At 40.4% G+C, this 15190-nt stretch overlaps 1 protein-coding gene across 2 annotated transcripts in view; it reads left to right on the forward strand.

The window, feature by feature from the left end:
* Window positions 1-579: 579 nt before the first annotated feature.
* Window positions 580-15190, forward strand: part of RAD23B (RAD23 homolog B, nucleotide excision repair protein) — a 39534-nt gene continuing 24923 nt past the window's right edge. For both annotated transcript variants that reach the window (XM_021691315.2, XM_021691317.2), the window contains exons 1-2: window positions 580-618; window positions 836-1004. In XM_021691315.2, the coding sequence (XP_021546990.1) occupies window positions 599-618; window positions 836-1004 (189 nt within the window). In that variant the 5' untranslated portion in view covers window positions 580-598. The remainder of the gene's footprint in view (window positions 619-835; window positions 1005-15190) is intronic.

A 15190-nucleotide genomic window follows, 5' to 3' on the forward strand; every position in this document is an offset into this window, starting at 1 on the left:
AGGAGTGAGAGAACTTGACCTCCTCTGTCCGTCCTTCTATTAGGCCCAAGGTCCACCTAGGCAGTCCGGCACTGGGGTCTGTACTCTCAGGAGTAAAGAATCAGAGTCGCCACCACAAATGCTCATCCACATAGAAAGCTCCCAGTAAGCTCCGGCCCAGTACCGTGGTTACCACGAGCCTTTCTCTTAAACCCCGCCCCAACCTACCGCCCTCCAGTTCCCCAGCTCCAGACTTCGGCATCCACTTAGCGCGGTCTCCACGTAGCGCTTCCCCGGCTACGGGTTGCGCAACTCAAGGAGCCGGGAGGAGTCTGGACGTACGCGGAGCAGCGGCAGGCGGGAGAACGCCCCGGCTGCAGACGCCACAAGGAAGCCCCGAGAGCCCTCCAGACGCCCACTGACTGCGTCTGCGCACGCCCGATCCAGGCCACCGACATTCCAGAGCCGCAATCCGCCCCGCCCCAATTCCGGGGCGGAGTTCTTGGCCGCGCCTGCGCACAGCCTCGCCGCACCCTACGCCTGCGCGGTTCGCCAGCCCGGTCCCATCCCCCAGATTTTTTCGGGTGGGGGAGGGGGCGCGTCTCGACGAGTCACGTTGATGGCGGCCACCAGCCTGTGGTGAGCTAGCGGATTCTCTGCTTGTCTCGCAGAGCCCCTCGTGCCTCCTGCAGACTCAGTGGCCGGCGCCGGGCGCGTGAGGAAGCACGGCGGCCAGAACTCGCGAGGAAGGCCGCAGTCGCGGAGGGAGCGGCGCGGCCCGGGCCCAGGGCTGGGGGAGAGGCCGCTCCGCAGGGCGAATGTGACAAACCCCCACCCCCACCGCCTTCCTCCCTAGTGCGCGAGGAGCGCGGGCGACCCCGGGGCCCCGCCAGGCCACAGACCCCGCCCAGCGGCCAGCACCCGGAGCAGGCCCGGCAGCGGAGCTGCGCCCCGGCACCATGCTGGTCACCCTGAAGACCCTCCAGCAGCAAACCTTCAAGATCGACATCGACCCCGACGAGACGGTGCGAGCGGCGGGGAGCGTGGGGCCGGGCGGGGCGGAGGCGGAGGCGGCCGCGCGCGGGCCGCGGGGAGCGCGAGGGGCCCGCCGGGCCTGGGCGGGGGGCGGCGCGGCTGTTCTGTGCCCTGGGCCCGGGCCTCAGCCCCGAGCAGGGCCCGGCAGCAGAGCCCTCAGCACACCCGGGAGTGCGCGGCGAGCGTAGGGCTTGGGCCCCGGGCGCTGAATAAGGCCTGCTGGTTCTGGGCACGGGCAGGGCCCGGGGTCCCGGCTCTGGCGGTGTGCGGCCCACGCGAGCCTTCGGAGTTGGCCGCGGGCTTTGTGGCAGGAGTAAGGGGAAGCGGTGGCCGGACGCCGAAGCCCTGGTGGCAGATGGCGTGGAGCACACGGCCGCGGGGCACAGGAGGCCTGGGCCTGGGAAGCTCTCGGTAGTGGGGCCGGGGGGGAGGGGAGGTCAAGGCTTCGTTGGTGATGGTAGTCGGCCTTTATGGGTCCTTAGGTGCGGGAGGGAGATGTAGGCGTCGTCACTACCCCTGAGTGGACCCGGTTAGGAGCTAAAGTCTAGGACGTGGTAACTGGAGAGAATGAGCTTTAAAAAAAAGATAGCAGGTTCCGTCAGCCCCATAGTGAAAGGTGAGTGGTGAGTGGAGAGGGGTGTTGAAAATGAATGATTTGCCCCCTCTCCCCAGAATTGGTGACCCTTTTATTCGCATATACTATCTTGAATCCTGTAGCCGCAGTTCTCCCGCCACCGAGCCCACACCCACACGTAGATTGCACTTCCAGGCCGCTTTGGTGGAGAAGATTTTTTGTGTTAGAGCCCTTCATATCCAGGCTCAAACTCACCTCCAGATTAAAGACTCCTCATGTGTTATAAGTCCTGTAATGTAGGTACTTACCCTACACTCTTCCCCCAGCCCCCAAATAATAGCATTTCAGGGGAGGAAAAAAAAAGAAAATAAAAACTTTGAATCTTTTCTGCAGTTAAACCCTCGAACACTTCAAAAGTCCACGTGGTAGACTTTCGTGCCATCTTCTGTATTTGTGACTGCAAAAAGAGCCACTGTGTTGAAGTCAGTACAACTTTATGCCAAGAATCTAAATATGCCACCGGTGTAAATCAGCTTTTCTTTTGGAATTGTGGTTCTGTATATCATTAAGATTGTCATGTTTAGTTTAAACCAGCTGCTTTCTGCCCATCTATATTAAAAAATAGTTGATTCTGGCTTTGGTGGAGATCAGGGGTCTTGGTGTTAAATAGATCAGTTCCATTTGTGCCTATGTAACTTATTTGCTATGTACCTACCTGCCTTTCGGAGATGTGAGGATTAAATGGTATTTAATTGGTGGTCAGTAAATGAAATCAGTGGTTAAGGAACGGATACCTTTGGGTGAGGATATAGTGTTATGTTTTACCTGTCTCATTTAATCTGAAGTTTTGTGTCTCTTCAATTATTTAAGAAACATAGTTCCCAATCTTTTTGGAACTGTGGCACAAAATAATTTTATTGCAAGAATATGTAAAAGTATGCTTTGTGATAAATTCTTAAAGGTACAGGAGATAGCAATTATAGATGAGAAACTTTTCAGTGTCCTCAGAAGTAATTGACAATGCCCTGTGGATTGATGTAATTAATAGAAGTCAGATTTTTCTTGAATTTTTCCTTATTGCCAAGTGTGTACTAATAAGTTAAAGGATTAAAATTTAAAGTGCAACTGTTTAATGTTCTCAGACAAAACTTTTCATAAAATGTCTATTTGACTTTGGTTCTTTGCAGTAATATTGGTGCGGCAGGAGCTTTCCCAGCTTACAGTATTCAGAATTAACTCCAGAATTATTGAAACCTAAAGGAGTTTTTGTAAATACCTGTGGGTTTATTGAAGTTATGCAGTAACTTTTCTACAGCTCCACTGCATGTTCTATGATATTTGGATAGCTCTTACGGCACTTCGTGCATTGATTATCTTAGAGCCAATATTGTATTTGTATATACTCAATATATTTGTTGTTTACTGGTTTATTTCTAAGGAATATCTTGAGTTTCAGGATTTATAAATATACTTCTAAAAGTGTATTTTCCGAAAGACCATTGTTACAGAGAGTGGCTTCAGCTTCTTATTCCTATTTGTCTAAATATATTTTTGTTCTTATTTATATAAATATAAAAACTAACATTGTTAGTCTGGAGCAAGAAATGAAGACAGGAGCATTTACATTAAAATGACTTGTAGGATTTCTTTTTTTTTTTTTAGATTTTATTTTTAAGTAATGGTCTACACCCAATGTGGAGCTCTAACTTACAACCCAGAGATCAAGAGTCCTGTGCTCTATAGCTGCCCCTTGTAGGATTTCATTTTAATGGACTTAAATTTCAGAGATATTTATAGTGGGTTTTTTTGTTTTGCTTTTAAGGTTTTATTTATTTATTTGAGAGAGAGAGTACATGGGGGAGGGAGGGTCAGAGGGAGAAGCAGACTCCCTGCTGAGCAGGGAGCCCAATTCAGGACTCCATCCTGGGACTCAGGATCATGACCTGAGCGGAAGGCAGTTGCTTAACCAACTGAGCCACCCAGGCGCCCTTTAGTGGTTTTTTTAGTATCTATTTTGGATACAGTATTTAGGTAAAATTTCTGTAAGAAAAGAAACAATGAAAGTTAAAATAATATAAGGAGACTCTAAGTGTCCTGTTGTGAAAATTTGTTGTGAAAACTAGGTAACCAAGGATATTAGAAATAGATCTAAAATAAAGAGGAGAAAATAGGATTTTAGTGAGACCTGTAGGGAGATCCACATAAAGTGAAGAACAATTTTTGCTCTCAGAGACCTTGATTTTGGCTCCTCAAAGGTTTGTCCTTGTTTGATTTTTACCTAGAAGGAACTAAGAAAATTAAGTAACTTGAAGTGGCCAGCATAGAAACTCTGGTGAGCTTGAGATGAGCAGGAAAAAAATGAATGCAAGAAAAGACTGAGATAAGAGGAATCATGGGAGTGATTCATTTGTTGAACATGTATATGTTTAGCGGTCTTTTGAGTGTCAGCACTGGAGGAGTACAGGCACATGTGGAATGTGGTGGGTCTTTTGGGAGCCTTATTGACCTAGTAGCTCAAAAGCTATAGAGTAGATGTACAAAGCGGGGAAAGCAATGGAATTTGTTTTTATATTGTTCATGTTTGCTTTAGTTTTTGAATGCTGAAAGTCCTCTCCCCCTTTTTCAACTACCAAAATTTTCTTAACACTTACTAGCCATTTTGTATCATTTACTTGACCATTCCCATGCACCACCTTTAGTGTAATCAGTGCAAGTCTTTTTACTGTTAACGATAGTAATCTATCTCCTCTTATAGTCAAACAATACACAAATAAAACGAGAAGGTTGGATGGGAAGACCATTGCTAAAAAAGAATATTCTTAATTGTGTGGTTTTATTTTAAAGACTTTTTTTTATTTAAAAAATTGGAGAAATTTATATAAAGCATTCTGTGATGTCTAATAGACTACTACTTGTATAAAATCTTAAAAATTCTGAAAGTTGGTGATATGATGGAGGGACATATAGAGGAAAATGGAGTACACAGTTTTTTAAAGCTCCAATCCAAAGGCACTTAATTTTGTTTTGCGGTTACTTCAACCCTTAATTAAGAACAAATATATATTAAAAAACAAAAATTGAGATGATTGTAATACATTGCAGGTTTTATTGTATCACTAAAAATGATGACAAGAAAGAGTTATGTGATACTCAGATTTAATTCTTCAATATGCTAACCCTTGTCACTGTTGTGTGCTTTCAATAAGTGGAGGAAGAATAGTAAGTGTGAGATTAGACTTTAAATGAAGAAGCTGAAATGCAATTAATAGTACATAAGCGACATCAAAGCTATTGTATATATATGTTGGAATTTTGGATAAAAGAACTGTAAAGATACAGTAGTTTTAATTATAGAAAGCACATTTAGTGTACTGTAATGTGTAAAGAAATACCTTGCTTTGTGGTTTATTTGTATAATATTGGTGATTACACTGTAAAATATTGTTTAGTACTTGTTCTGTATATGGTATTTGTTAGCCGTCATTTATTAGCAACTTGTTCCTGTTGTGGTTTACTGTATTTTAATATAGTTGTGCTGGAGATAGTACTTTATTATAGAAGGTTCCTAGATTATTAATACATTCAGAGTAATAAATGTATTAAAATACTGTATTACAGGGGCATCTGGGTGGCCCAGTCGGTTGAGGGTCTGACTCTTGGTTTTGGCTCAGGTCATGATCTCAGGGTTTGGGATGGAGCACCGAGTTGGGCACTGTGCTCAGCGGGGAGTGTGCTTGAGATGCTCTCTGTCTTTAAAGCAAATAAATAAGTCTTTAAAAAAACTATATCACAGAGATGAAATGAAGGTTTCTTGGCATATTGGTAAAACATAATACGGGAAGTACTTCGGAAATCAGATACGGTTTCTGCCAGACTTTTGCTCTTCCTATACCTAGCACATAGTGGGCATTTAATAAACATCTTTTGAATGAATTGAATGCATTCTTTTAGTGATCCCTCAATATTTGCATGTTGATTTTTATTTAATATTTGTTGAGTACTTACTAAACTTTCAGTCCTACTGTCACGGTGCATATGTTACAATGGAATAAATCCGTTAAAAAAACAAATTTTAATAACTAGATAATGCTAAGAGCTATGTAGAGAATTGAAATAGGGTGAGGTAATGTGATAGTGTATGACTGGATGGCTACTTTTAAATTGACTAGTCACTGAAGGCCTTTTTGAATACAGTGACATTTAAACTGATATCTGAATAATAATAAGTACTCAGATGGGGAAGAGTGTTTTTTGTAGGGAAAGACCTTTAAGAGTGTGTTTTGGGACTCAAAAAAGGCTTGTATTGCTAATCTAGTAGGTGAGGGAGAAGAGAGGTAATCAGAGTTAGGCAAGGGGGGTTTTCAAGGTAAAATAAGAAGCCTTTGGGGAATTTTAAGCAGAGGAGAAAATTTTCTTTTATGATTTTAAAGGTTACTTTGACTGCTATATGGGAAATGGATAATAGGATGAGCAAGAGGAATAGCAGGGAGAACAGTTAGGCTTGTATAGTAGTCTTAAACAGTCAAGGCTTTAACTAGGGAAGTAGGAGCCACAGATATGAAGAAAAATGGATGGATTTGAGATGTGCTTGGGAGCATCGAGTTGAGAGAATTTTTGATGGGTTGGAGTGGGGAAAATTGAGAAATTGAAGATTAAGCCTAGATTTTGGTTGTATAAATTGTGTGAATACTTATGGTCTTTCCTGAGATGTGGAGGGCTGGGAAGGGAGCAGGTTTGGGGTTGTGGTGGGAACTCAAGATTTAAGATGCCTATTAAGCGTTCAAGTAAAGATGACAAGGAGATTTGTTACGAATCTCAATTCCAGAGAGAAGTTTGGGATGGAGATAGAGCCCTGACGATAGGCAGCCTACCTATGTGGTTGACTTCAATCCATGGGACCAGATGAGATCATCTAGCAGTCTTTTTCAGTGTCAATTGCTTGTGTAATTTGAACCCTAAATTATCCACTATATGTAATTAATTGTATTCTACTAGAATTGAAGAACCATGGTGAGAATGTAGCTAGGTAATAGGATGGGGCCTGGGGTTGAAGCCTGTATTTGGAGATTGAGTAGTGAATAGGTCTGTCAAGGAACAATCTTTGAGGTAGGAAGAATCCAAGAAAAGAAAATGTTTCAAGGAGAAGGAAAGGATCTAATGTGTCTACTGCTTGAGAGTTCAAGAGATATGCCCTTTGGTTTTGACAGCTTGGAGATTATTAGTTACCCTGACAAGTAATTTCCATGGAATGGAAAGCCAAAAGTTACGTTTAAGTGGATTGAGGAATGAATGGGAGATGAGGAAATGTAGATGGTAACTATGGACATATATTAGTTATCTTGACATTGTCATTTTCCCTGATGTAGCTGCTTTTATCTTTGTGTTAAAAACATGTGAAAATGATCACAATTCTGATCTTCACAGCATGTGCTAGACATTGTTTAAAAAAGACATCCACACCAGAAAATAATGTATTAGTGTATGTTTTAAAAAGAAGAAATGAATGCCAGCGTGATTAGTAACTTGCTGCCATCACACAGTCAATGGCTTTGGTAGTTTCAGTATCTACGAAAGACGGTCTTGCCTCATACCCTGGTCTTGTATTCCTTAATCTCTCATCCAGTGATATTTCCTTCTACACTACCTCAATTATTCAGTCCCATGACTGGTAACTAGATCTTACTGCCAGTAACTGTAGCTATTCCCCCATCCCCAGTAATCTGTTTTTAGTAACCTACTTTACCTTTCTTCTGATTCCAGTTCTTATGAGACCTATAATTCATTTGATCCACACTTCTTTTTGCTGGCCCTCCCTTCATGTTATTGCTTCCACTCTTGCCCAGCTAAAATAGGGTCAGTGATTATAATCACTCTCTTGCAAGGGTCAGCATAGCATGTCTCTTGAGCCAGGCTGCCTGAGTTTCAATCCTGGCTGTAGCACTTGCTCTGTGACCTTGGGCTAGTTACCCAATAATATGTCTGTTTCCTCATCTTAAAATGAGAGTACTGCCACTGGCAGTACTAACCTCATATGGTTGTTTGGAAGGTTTTACGAGTTTGAGAGCATACACATAAAACCGTGACCATGCTTGACAACATGGTCCCAATCTCACTTCATTGTTTTTTCTTGGAAAACCCCAAATGTGATTAAATTCAGTTTTGTTTGTACTTGGCACTTGTGTAGCTAGAAGACAGACAAACACATAGCCACATTGATTTGTCTCACTTAAAGTTCGTGAACATTAACTGTAATTGGGCCGTTTGTACTGCCTGTTAAGTGTACTTCACTAGTGTACACTTTACTAGTCCATCCATTCACTCTTCCACTGTCATAAGCAGATTTCATTGAATGTCCTCATTTTCAGCCGATAACCCTAGCTTTTAGATTTTATTGAGATTTTAGATTTTATTGAGAATATAGAAACAGTCGGGACAGAACTTTTGCAGAGTCCTACCAGAGCTACCTACTTCCTATAGTCCCCTTTTGTTGGGGGTTGGTATCTATTAGGGGTGGTGCTAAGGCTGGTGCCTCTACTTTTCCACTATACCCTATACTTGGTCGTCTGTGAAGGACCTCACTCCATCTGTTCTCCTTTTCTCTTCTGCTTCATTGATTTTTCCATTCTAGAATATTCAGACATTTTCCTTATCTTAAAAAAACCCTCCCTTGTCTCAGTATCCCTCTTTGGCTACTGCCTCATTTCCCGGCTGCTCTTCATAGCAAAACTTAAGGGTAGCTCTTGAGTCTGTTTACTTGTTCTTATTATCTTGCTCACTTTCAAATACATCACACTACGGCCAACCTAGGGGTGAGTTTTTTCCCATTTTGTATTTGTCCTTTGTCCTTGAGCACTTAAAACTTTTTTCTCATTAGTAAAATAGGAGTAATAATAATTTGCCTGCCTTTTTGAGTTGGTGTGAAAATCAAATGAGATCATGGATCTGAAAATTTTTAGTGAATTGTGAAATTAAAAATAAACGTATACAATTTTTTTAAAACAAATCCTGCTTTTTCATTGGTTTTCCATTATTTTGATCAATGCTTTCACTATCTTAAAAAGGTTTGTATAGATGTGGTTTCCTCTCATTGTGTCAACTTGATATAATCAGCAATTTCAGTTTTTAAGAGTGATGTTCTGCTTTTTTTTAGTTTGGAAATTGTGAGATGATTTGATAGGTAATGTATAAAATTTCTGTTACTTTTGTAAAGAAATGTGCTAAATTTGAGCCTGTCATAGCACAGAATCCTGCTGAAGGACATCACACCATCTGTTCCCTGTAAGTTTGGATAAATTCCTTATATAGTGTCTCCAAGAGCTAATTCTATAACTCAATGAACTTTATAAACCCTTTAAACATTACATAAACCTTTTCTAGCAGAGGAAGTAGACTGGCTACAAATGACTAATGTATATGAACAGATCCTAAATACTTCAACAGGTGGATAAAAATTATGTGTCACTCCCTCTCTCCTTTCCCCCTCAAACTTTTGGTTGAATTAGGTAGGTGGCTTTTTTTGTAGTGTGTTAGATCCATTCTCTGCCTATATAGAAACTTTAAAAGTTATAGGTATCTTGAGATTTCTACTTCTCTACTTAGTTTTCAAAGTCTGTGTCTGTTTTTATCTTGTTGAAATCATACCGTTAAGAATATATTTTGGTATAGATTAAATTGGCATGAATAGTTTGGCTTAGGAGCCTGAATATCATAGTTTCTATGGGAAAAATAGATTCTGGATTTCAAATTACATTTTTTTTAAAGATTGTTAGTTTATTTATTAGAGAGAGAGTAGAGTGAGATAGAACATAAGTGGTGGGGAGGGGCAGAGGGAGCTGGAGAAGCAAGTTCCATGCTGAGCAGGGAGCCTGACAGGGATCATGGCCCCTGCTGAAGGCAAAGGCTTAACGGACTGAGCCACCCACATACCCCTCAGAGTATGTGGGGGATCATAATCATAATTTGAGAATTGATGGCTTTTATTTACTGTCTACTCACATATTATTAATACTGTACTCTCAGTAATAAAAAATCTCTTTTGCTACATTTTTCCATTCCGTGGGTCTAGTGGGAAGATTTTTCCTGTTGCACTAGAGTGAGCTGATTCTTTATAATCAATTCTATTTTTAGAATTAGCGGGAGACTACTTTGGGGGAGGAATCCAGGAATTACTCCTTGGTGCCTGCCACTTTCTCAAATGGAAGTATACCACCCAAGGAATCTCCCCCCCCCCCAAAAAAATGCATTGCCCACAATGTAAATCTGTGAAACCCTTTTGCTTTGGGACTCTCCTTTTGCTAATGGCTAATAGCCAAATTTTGGTTGCTCTTAATTATTTTCCAAAAATTTAGCTAGGTATTAGACTACTGCCTCAGACCTTTCTCTTTTTATTTTTCTTTTTTAAGTAATCTCTGTGCCCAGCGTGGGGCTCAAACTCAAGACCCTGAGATCAAGAGTCGCATGCTCTACCAAGTGAGCCAGCCAGGCGCCCCAGACTTTTCTTTTTTAATGAAGACTCCTCCCAGAATTGCAGTGTATTCTTTTTTTTTTTTTAAAGATTTTATTTATTTATTTGAAATAGAGCAAGCTAGAGAGAGAGGAGAAGCAGGGGGAAGGGGCAGAGAGAGAAGCAGACTCCCCACTGAGCAGGGAGCCTGCTGTGGGGCTTGATCTCAGGACCCCGGGATCATGACCTGAGCCGAAGGCAGATGCTTAACCGACTGAGCCACCCAGACGCCCCAAAATTGCAGTGTATTCTTGGATAATATTAGTAAGCAATGGTTGAGAGGGGGTGCAATGATTTTTTTTTAAACTTTTTAAATTTTCCCTTAAATTACTAAAATAATCCAGGCTTATTATAGTTAGTAAAGTGTATAAAAAAGCAGAAGGCTTTATCCTCCTGGTCCAGGTAACCACTATGGACTCTATATGCTGCTAGACATTTTTTTTATGTACATGTAGCACATAAACATAACTACACTGTTTTTTAAAAATCAACTAGCTTTTGTCCCTTAAAGATAATTATAAATGTGTCATTTATTCATATGTACATGCATTCAGTGAATACCTTGCATGTATAGTGATTGTTCTTGTATTGCATTGTATTCAAATGAATGTACAATAATGTATTTTACCATTGAATGTTTAGGGTTTTCAGTATTATAAACAGTAGTGTGGTACACATATTTTGTACATGTATCTTTGAAGTATTTGTGTGACCATGTCTTTAGCCTTGATTTCTAGATGTAGAATTGTTGGATCAAAGGCATCAGTTTGCTTCAAAGTTGCCTGCATCAGTGCTCACAAATATCAACTTCCACATGAGTAACTAGCCAGTATTCAAATAAGAGATGTAGCACAGATTAAATGAGTTAAATATTGTGAAGCTCTTCATATACTGCCTGGCATGTGGTAAGTACATAGCACCCATGAGCTGTTACTCATTCAGCCTCTGTATTTCAGGGCTACCCATTAAAGCTTGCATAATTTTTTTTTACTACTTATAGTTATAACAGTAATAAGGAACAATACAGTTACAGCAGAAATAAGGAAAATATACTGTAACATTGAGGAAGCTGGGTTATCATATGAATATTCAATTGCTAACCTAATCAACAAGCTGTAGTCCTAGAAATCTTGTGCAAAAGTGCTGTGTAAGAGGACTGAGGTGCAAAACATTATGTTACTGTCATGGGGATACAATTTGTAAGACATTTTGATATCTGAAACATAAAACTTAAATTTGTTGAATGGAAAAGACTACTTTTAATGGTTACTGGCCTGGACTAGGGTAGTGCCAGGGGATGCAATGTAATATTCACATGGGTAAATAATTAGGTGGTAAGTTGGAACCACTGGATGAATGATTTGATGTGAAGAATATGGAAGAGACAAGCACCTCATGGGAATGGGATGAAAAAGGATAACTGATCAGCTTTTGTGTTGGCACTTTTTAATAGACTATTATTATTAATTGTGATTGTCTCCCTTTTGGGGGGGGAAAAGCCATGTCAACCATGTTTAATGTTAGATAAAGAATATGTTTTTCTTTTGAAATGCACACAATTTCATAAGAGAAGTATGCGGCTAGGAAAAAGTTTGGTTTGTGATAACAGTGCTTTGTTGATGGTTGGGTTGATGATAAACTCATTCTTCAGGGGAAAATAAACAGCAAAATGAAAGTTTAGCAAAATGAAAGGATAGCCTTCGTTATTTATTGGGACTGTGGTGATCAATTCTAGATCCATCCTGTTTACTACTTAATGAAATAGCACTGGCATGGGGCTCAGCGTAGTTAGAGGAGTCATAACTGCATGTGTTGCTGGTCATAACTTTCCCAAGACAAGCCATGTGCAGAGGTGCTACCTCTTCTTTTTTTGCAACATCCAGAAAGAAGACCTTTCTTAATAAGCTGTTTTAAAGTGTGTTCAATTTGATCAGGTTAGGATTTAGACTTACTAGTCTATAGGCCATCTTTCAGCAAATACATTATGGTTGAAATGCCTGTGGGATAAAGTAGAGACTTAAGTATGCATGGCTAAAGTTGAGAGGGCTAAGAAGTGACACCTGGATGGTTATTAAAACTAAAGGAGATGGATTATCTGGGAAGTTTATATAGAACAAAAGGCAGCCTTGGGTATAACCCTGAGTAGCACTTAAAGGGCTAGCCAAGGAAGAGGATTTCACAAAGCCGTGAACAGAGAGATAGGAGGAAGTCCAGAAGACTATGGCCTTACGGAAGCCAAAGGAAAGCACTGTAAACAGGAGAAACAGGTTCAGTACTGTTTAATGTGACAAGTCAAGCAAGGTAAGAAAGGACTAAGAAGTGTCTGGTTATGATTTTTGCTGAATTTGGTGATAACTGGTAAGAGCAGTTTTATGGAATCCTGGGGATAGGGAGAAAATAAGCAGCAGAATGAGAATAAAGTCCATTCTTTTGTCAGCACTGTATAGTTGAGTAGTAGGTCTGGTGTTACCAGTAAGTTCTACAGTGTGTGTAGTTAATTTTTTGAAAAATGCCTGAGACTAAGGGGAAGAGAGTGTAGCTGACAAGAGATATGGGGAGTTGGGAAGTTTTTTTGTTTTTTGTTTTTTTTAAGATTTTATTTATTTATTTGACAGAGAGACATAGCGAGAGAAGGAACACAAGCAGGGAGAGTGGGAGAGGGAGAAGCAGGCTTCCCCACTGAGCAGGGAGCCTGATGCGGGGCTCGATCCCAGGACCCTGGGATCGTGACCTGAACCGAAGGCAGACGCTTAACGACTAAGCCACCCAGGTGCCCCAGTTGGGAAGTTTTTGTTTTGTTTTGTTTTTTTAATTTTTTTTTTTTTTTTAAGATTTTATTTATTTGACAGAGAGAGAGACAGCGAGAGAGGGAACACAAGCAGGGGGAGTGGGAGAGGGAGAAGCAGGCTTCCCGCGGAGCAGGGAGCCCGATGCGGGGCTTGATTCCAGGACCCTGGGATCATGACCTGAGCCGAAGGCAGACGCTTAACAACTGAGCCACCCAGGCGCCCCTAAACACTTAGAGTGTTAGTCTGTGATTACTTTTTTAGCCAAATTATATAGATAGTGATGTCTATAGAGTTCTCATTGTTATATTCTTAATATTCTTTAATCACCGGTTTGGTTTCTTTGGAGCAGAATGATTGGAGGTGTTTGTTGTTGTTGTTGTTCTGCTTTTTTTTATTCAGACATGATTAGTCCAATGTACCATCATGCTTCACACCCAGCATGGGGCTCAAACTCACCACCCTGAGATCAAGAGTCACATGCTCTACCAACTAAACCAGCCAGACACCCCAGCAAAACTCTTTAATGTTTGGCTTAATAGAAGATAGATAGCTTCTCACCTGCTTCTGCATTCAGTCTTTTGTGGAATCACATGCTTTGTAACCTCTGGAAAACTCAAGTATATAGTTGTGAGAAAATTAGAATGGAAAAAGGCAAATAATGTCTTTGACCTTGCAGACCACTTGATAAGGTCTTACGAACCTTTATGGCTCCCTGACCTCACCTAGAGAATCATTGCTCTAGGCGTTAGAATCCATAGCAGTGCAGGGATTTAGTGAAATGATCTTTAAAATTTATGTTAGAAATTTGGATATATCGTATCTTTTATTTCCTGCTCTTATCATGAAGTGCTAGTTGAATGTATAGGTAAAATCAGAACTGTCAACATTAATTTAAAGCAAGGGCCAACTGTAGAGTTATTGAAGTTGTGAAGTCTTTGTTCTTCTTTATTCTGAAACACACATAGCAGAGAGTTTACCATTATGATAAAGAACATTATGTGAAATTGAATAAGGCCATGGAATTTATAGCCTGAGTTTACTGATGTTGAGATCAGATTCTCTGAGTGCTTTTTTTTTTTAAGTTGTTACTTGTGTTCATTTAACCTTTGAAATTCAGAACAATAGAAAATAGTGGACTTAGATTCTTGTGATGGATTTCTTCTTTGAGGAACATCAGAATAGTGGTGATGCTGTTGACTCATTTCAGGAAGATCAATGCAACAAGGGTAATTTATATGGTGTGTGCAAAATAACTCTGCTTTAAAGCTTGAAGTCAGAAAGCTGTTTTGGGTTTCAGCTACTACTTAGTAGCTGTGTGACCTGGGGAGGAGATTTAACCTCTCTTCTCATCTATAACATTGAGTGGATGATATTCCTATTTGTCCCAGAGTTTTAAGAATTACTTGAATTTGTGTATGTTAATGTACTTAAAGCTGTATAAGCATTATCATCTTTTTTTTCTTTTGGAAGATACATTGTTGCTTTTTAATTGTACAAAGGGACCTTCTCTTTCTCTCTCAGGCGGTTTTTCATCTAAAGCTCAGAACTATCAACTTAGACAATTTTCAGAAGTATGCTGGGAAATTGAAGGAAATGGAATTTTCCCCTTTGATTCTTGTGTCTTTAATGAAACTAGTACGCTCTCTTTATATCCCTATCAGGCAGTCTTTCACCTAAAGCTCAGAACTATCAACTTAGACACTTTTTAGAAGTATTCTCGGAAATAGAAGGAATAGAATTTTCCCTCTTGATTCTTGTGCCTTTAAAGTAATGAAACTAGTTCCATTATGTCTTCTTGCCTCTTTTACTCCTCTGCCACCCTGCTTTCTGATCAGTGTCAGAAATTGATTGGACTCATTTTCAAAATACCTTATAATGAGCCTATTGTCACGTAATTTTAGGAATCAAAGAGACCATAAAGATCATCTATTTCAGTCCCTCGTACTTCGTAGATGAGACTGATATTTGAGAGAAACCGAACTACTTGTTTAAGATCATTTAAGTGGTACAGTGGTCCTTGGCCAAGGCTGAACTTTGGAACCACCTGTAAAGCTTTAAAAAAAAATTCAGATGTTCACGCCACATCCCCAGAAATTGTTTTAATTGGTCTTTAAGCCCCCTCGGGTGTGATTATAATGAAACGTATCCCACTTTTAAAGTGAATCATTTGCCATTTAACATTCATATTTAACTTCTATTATTATTGTAGAAGTGACTGTTTCATTTCTTAGGCCTCTTAGGTTAGAGAGTTTTTCTTTACTTTTTTACTCTGTGGGAAATAAGGCCATAAACTATGATGAGAATCAAAAC

This window comes from Neomonachus schauinslandi, chromosome 13 (assembly GCF_002201575.2).
Source record: "Neomonachus schauinslandi chromosome 13, ASM220157v2, whole genome shotgun sequence".
NCBI classification, from domain to species: Eukaryota; Metazoa; Chordata; class Mammalia; order Carnivora; family Phocidae; genus Neomonachus; species Neomonachus schauinslandi.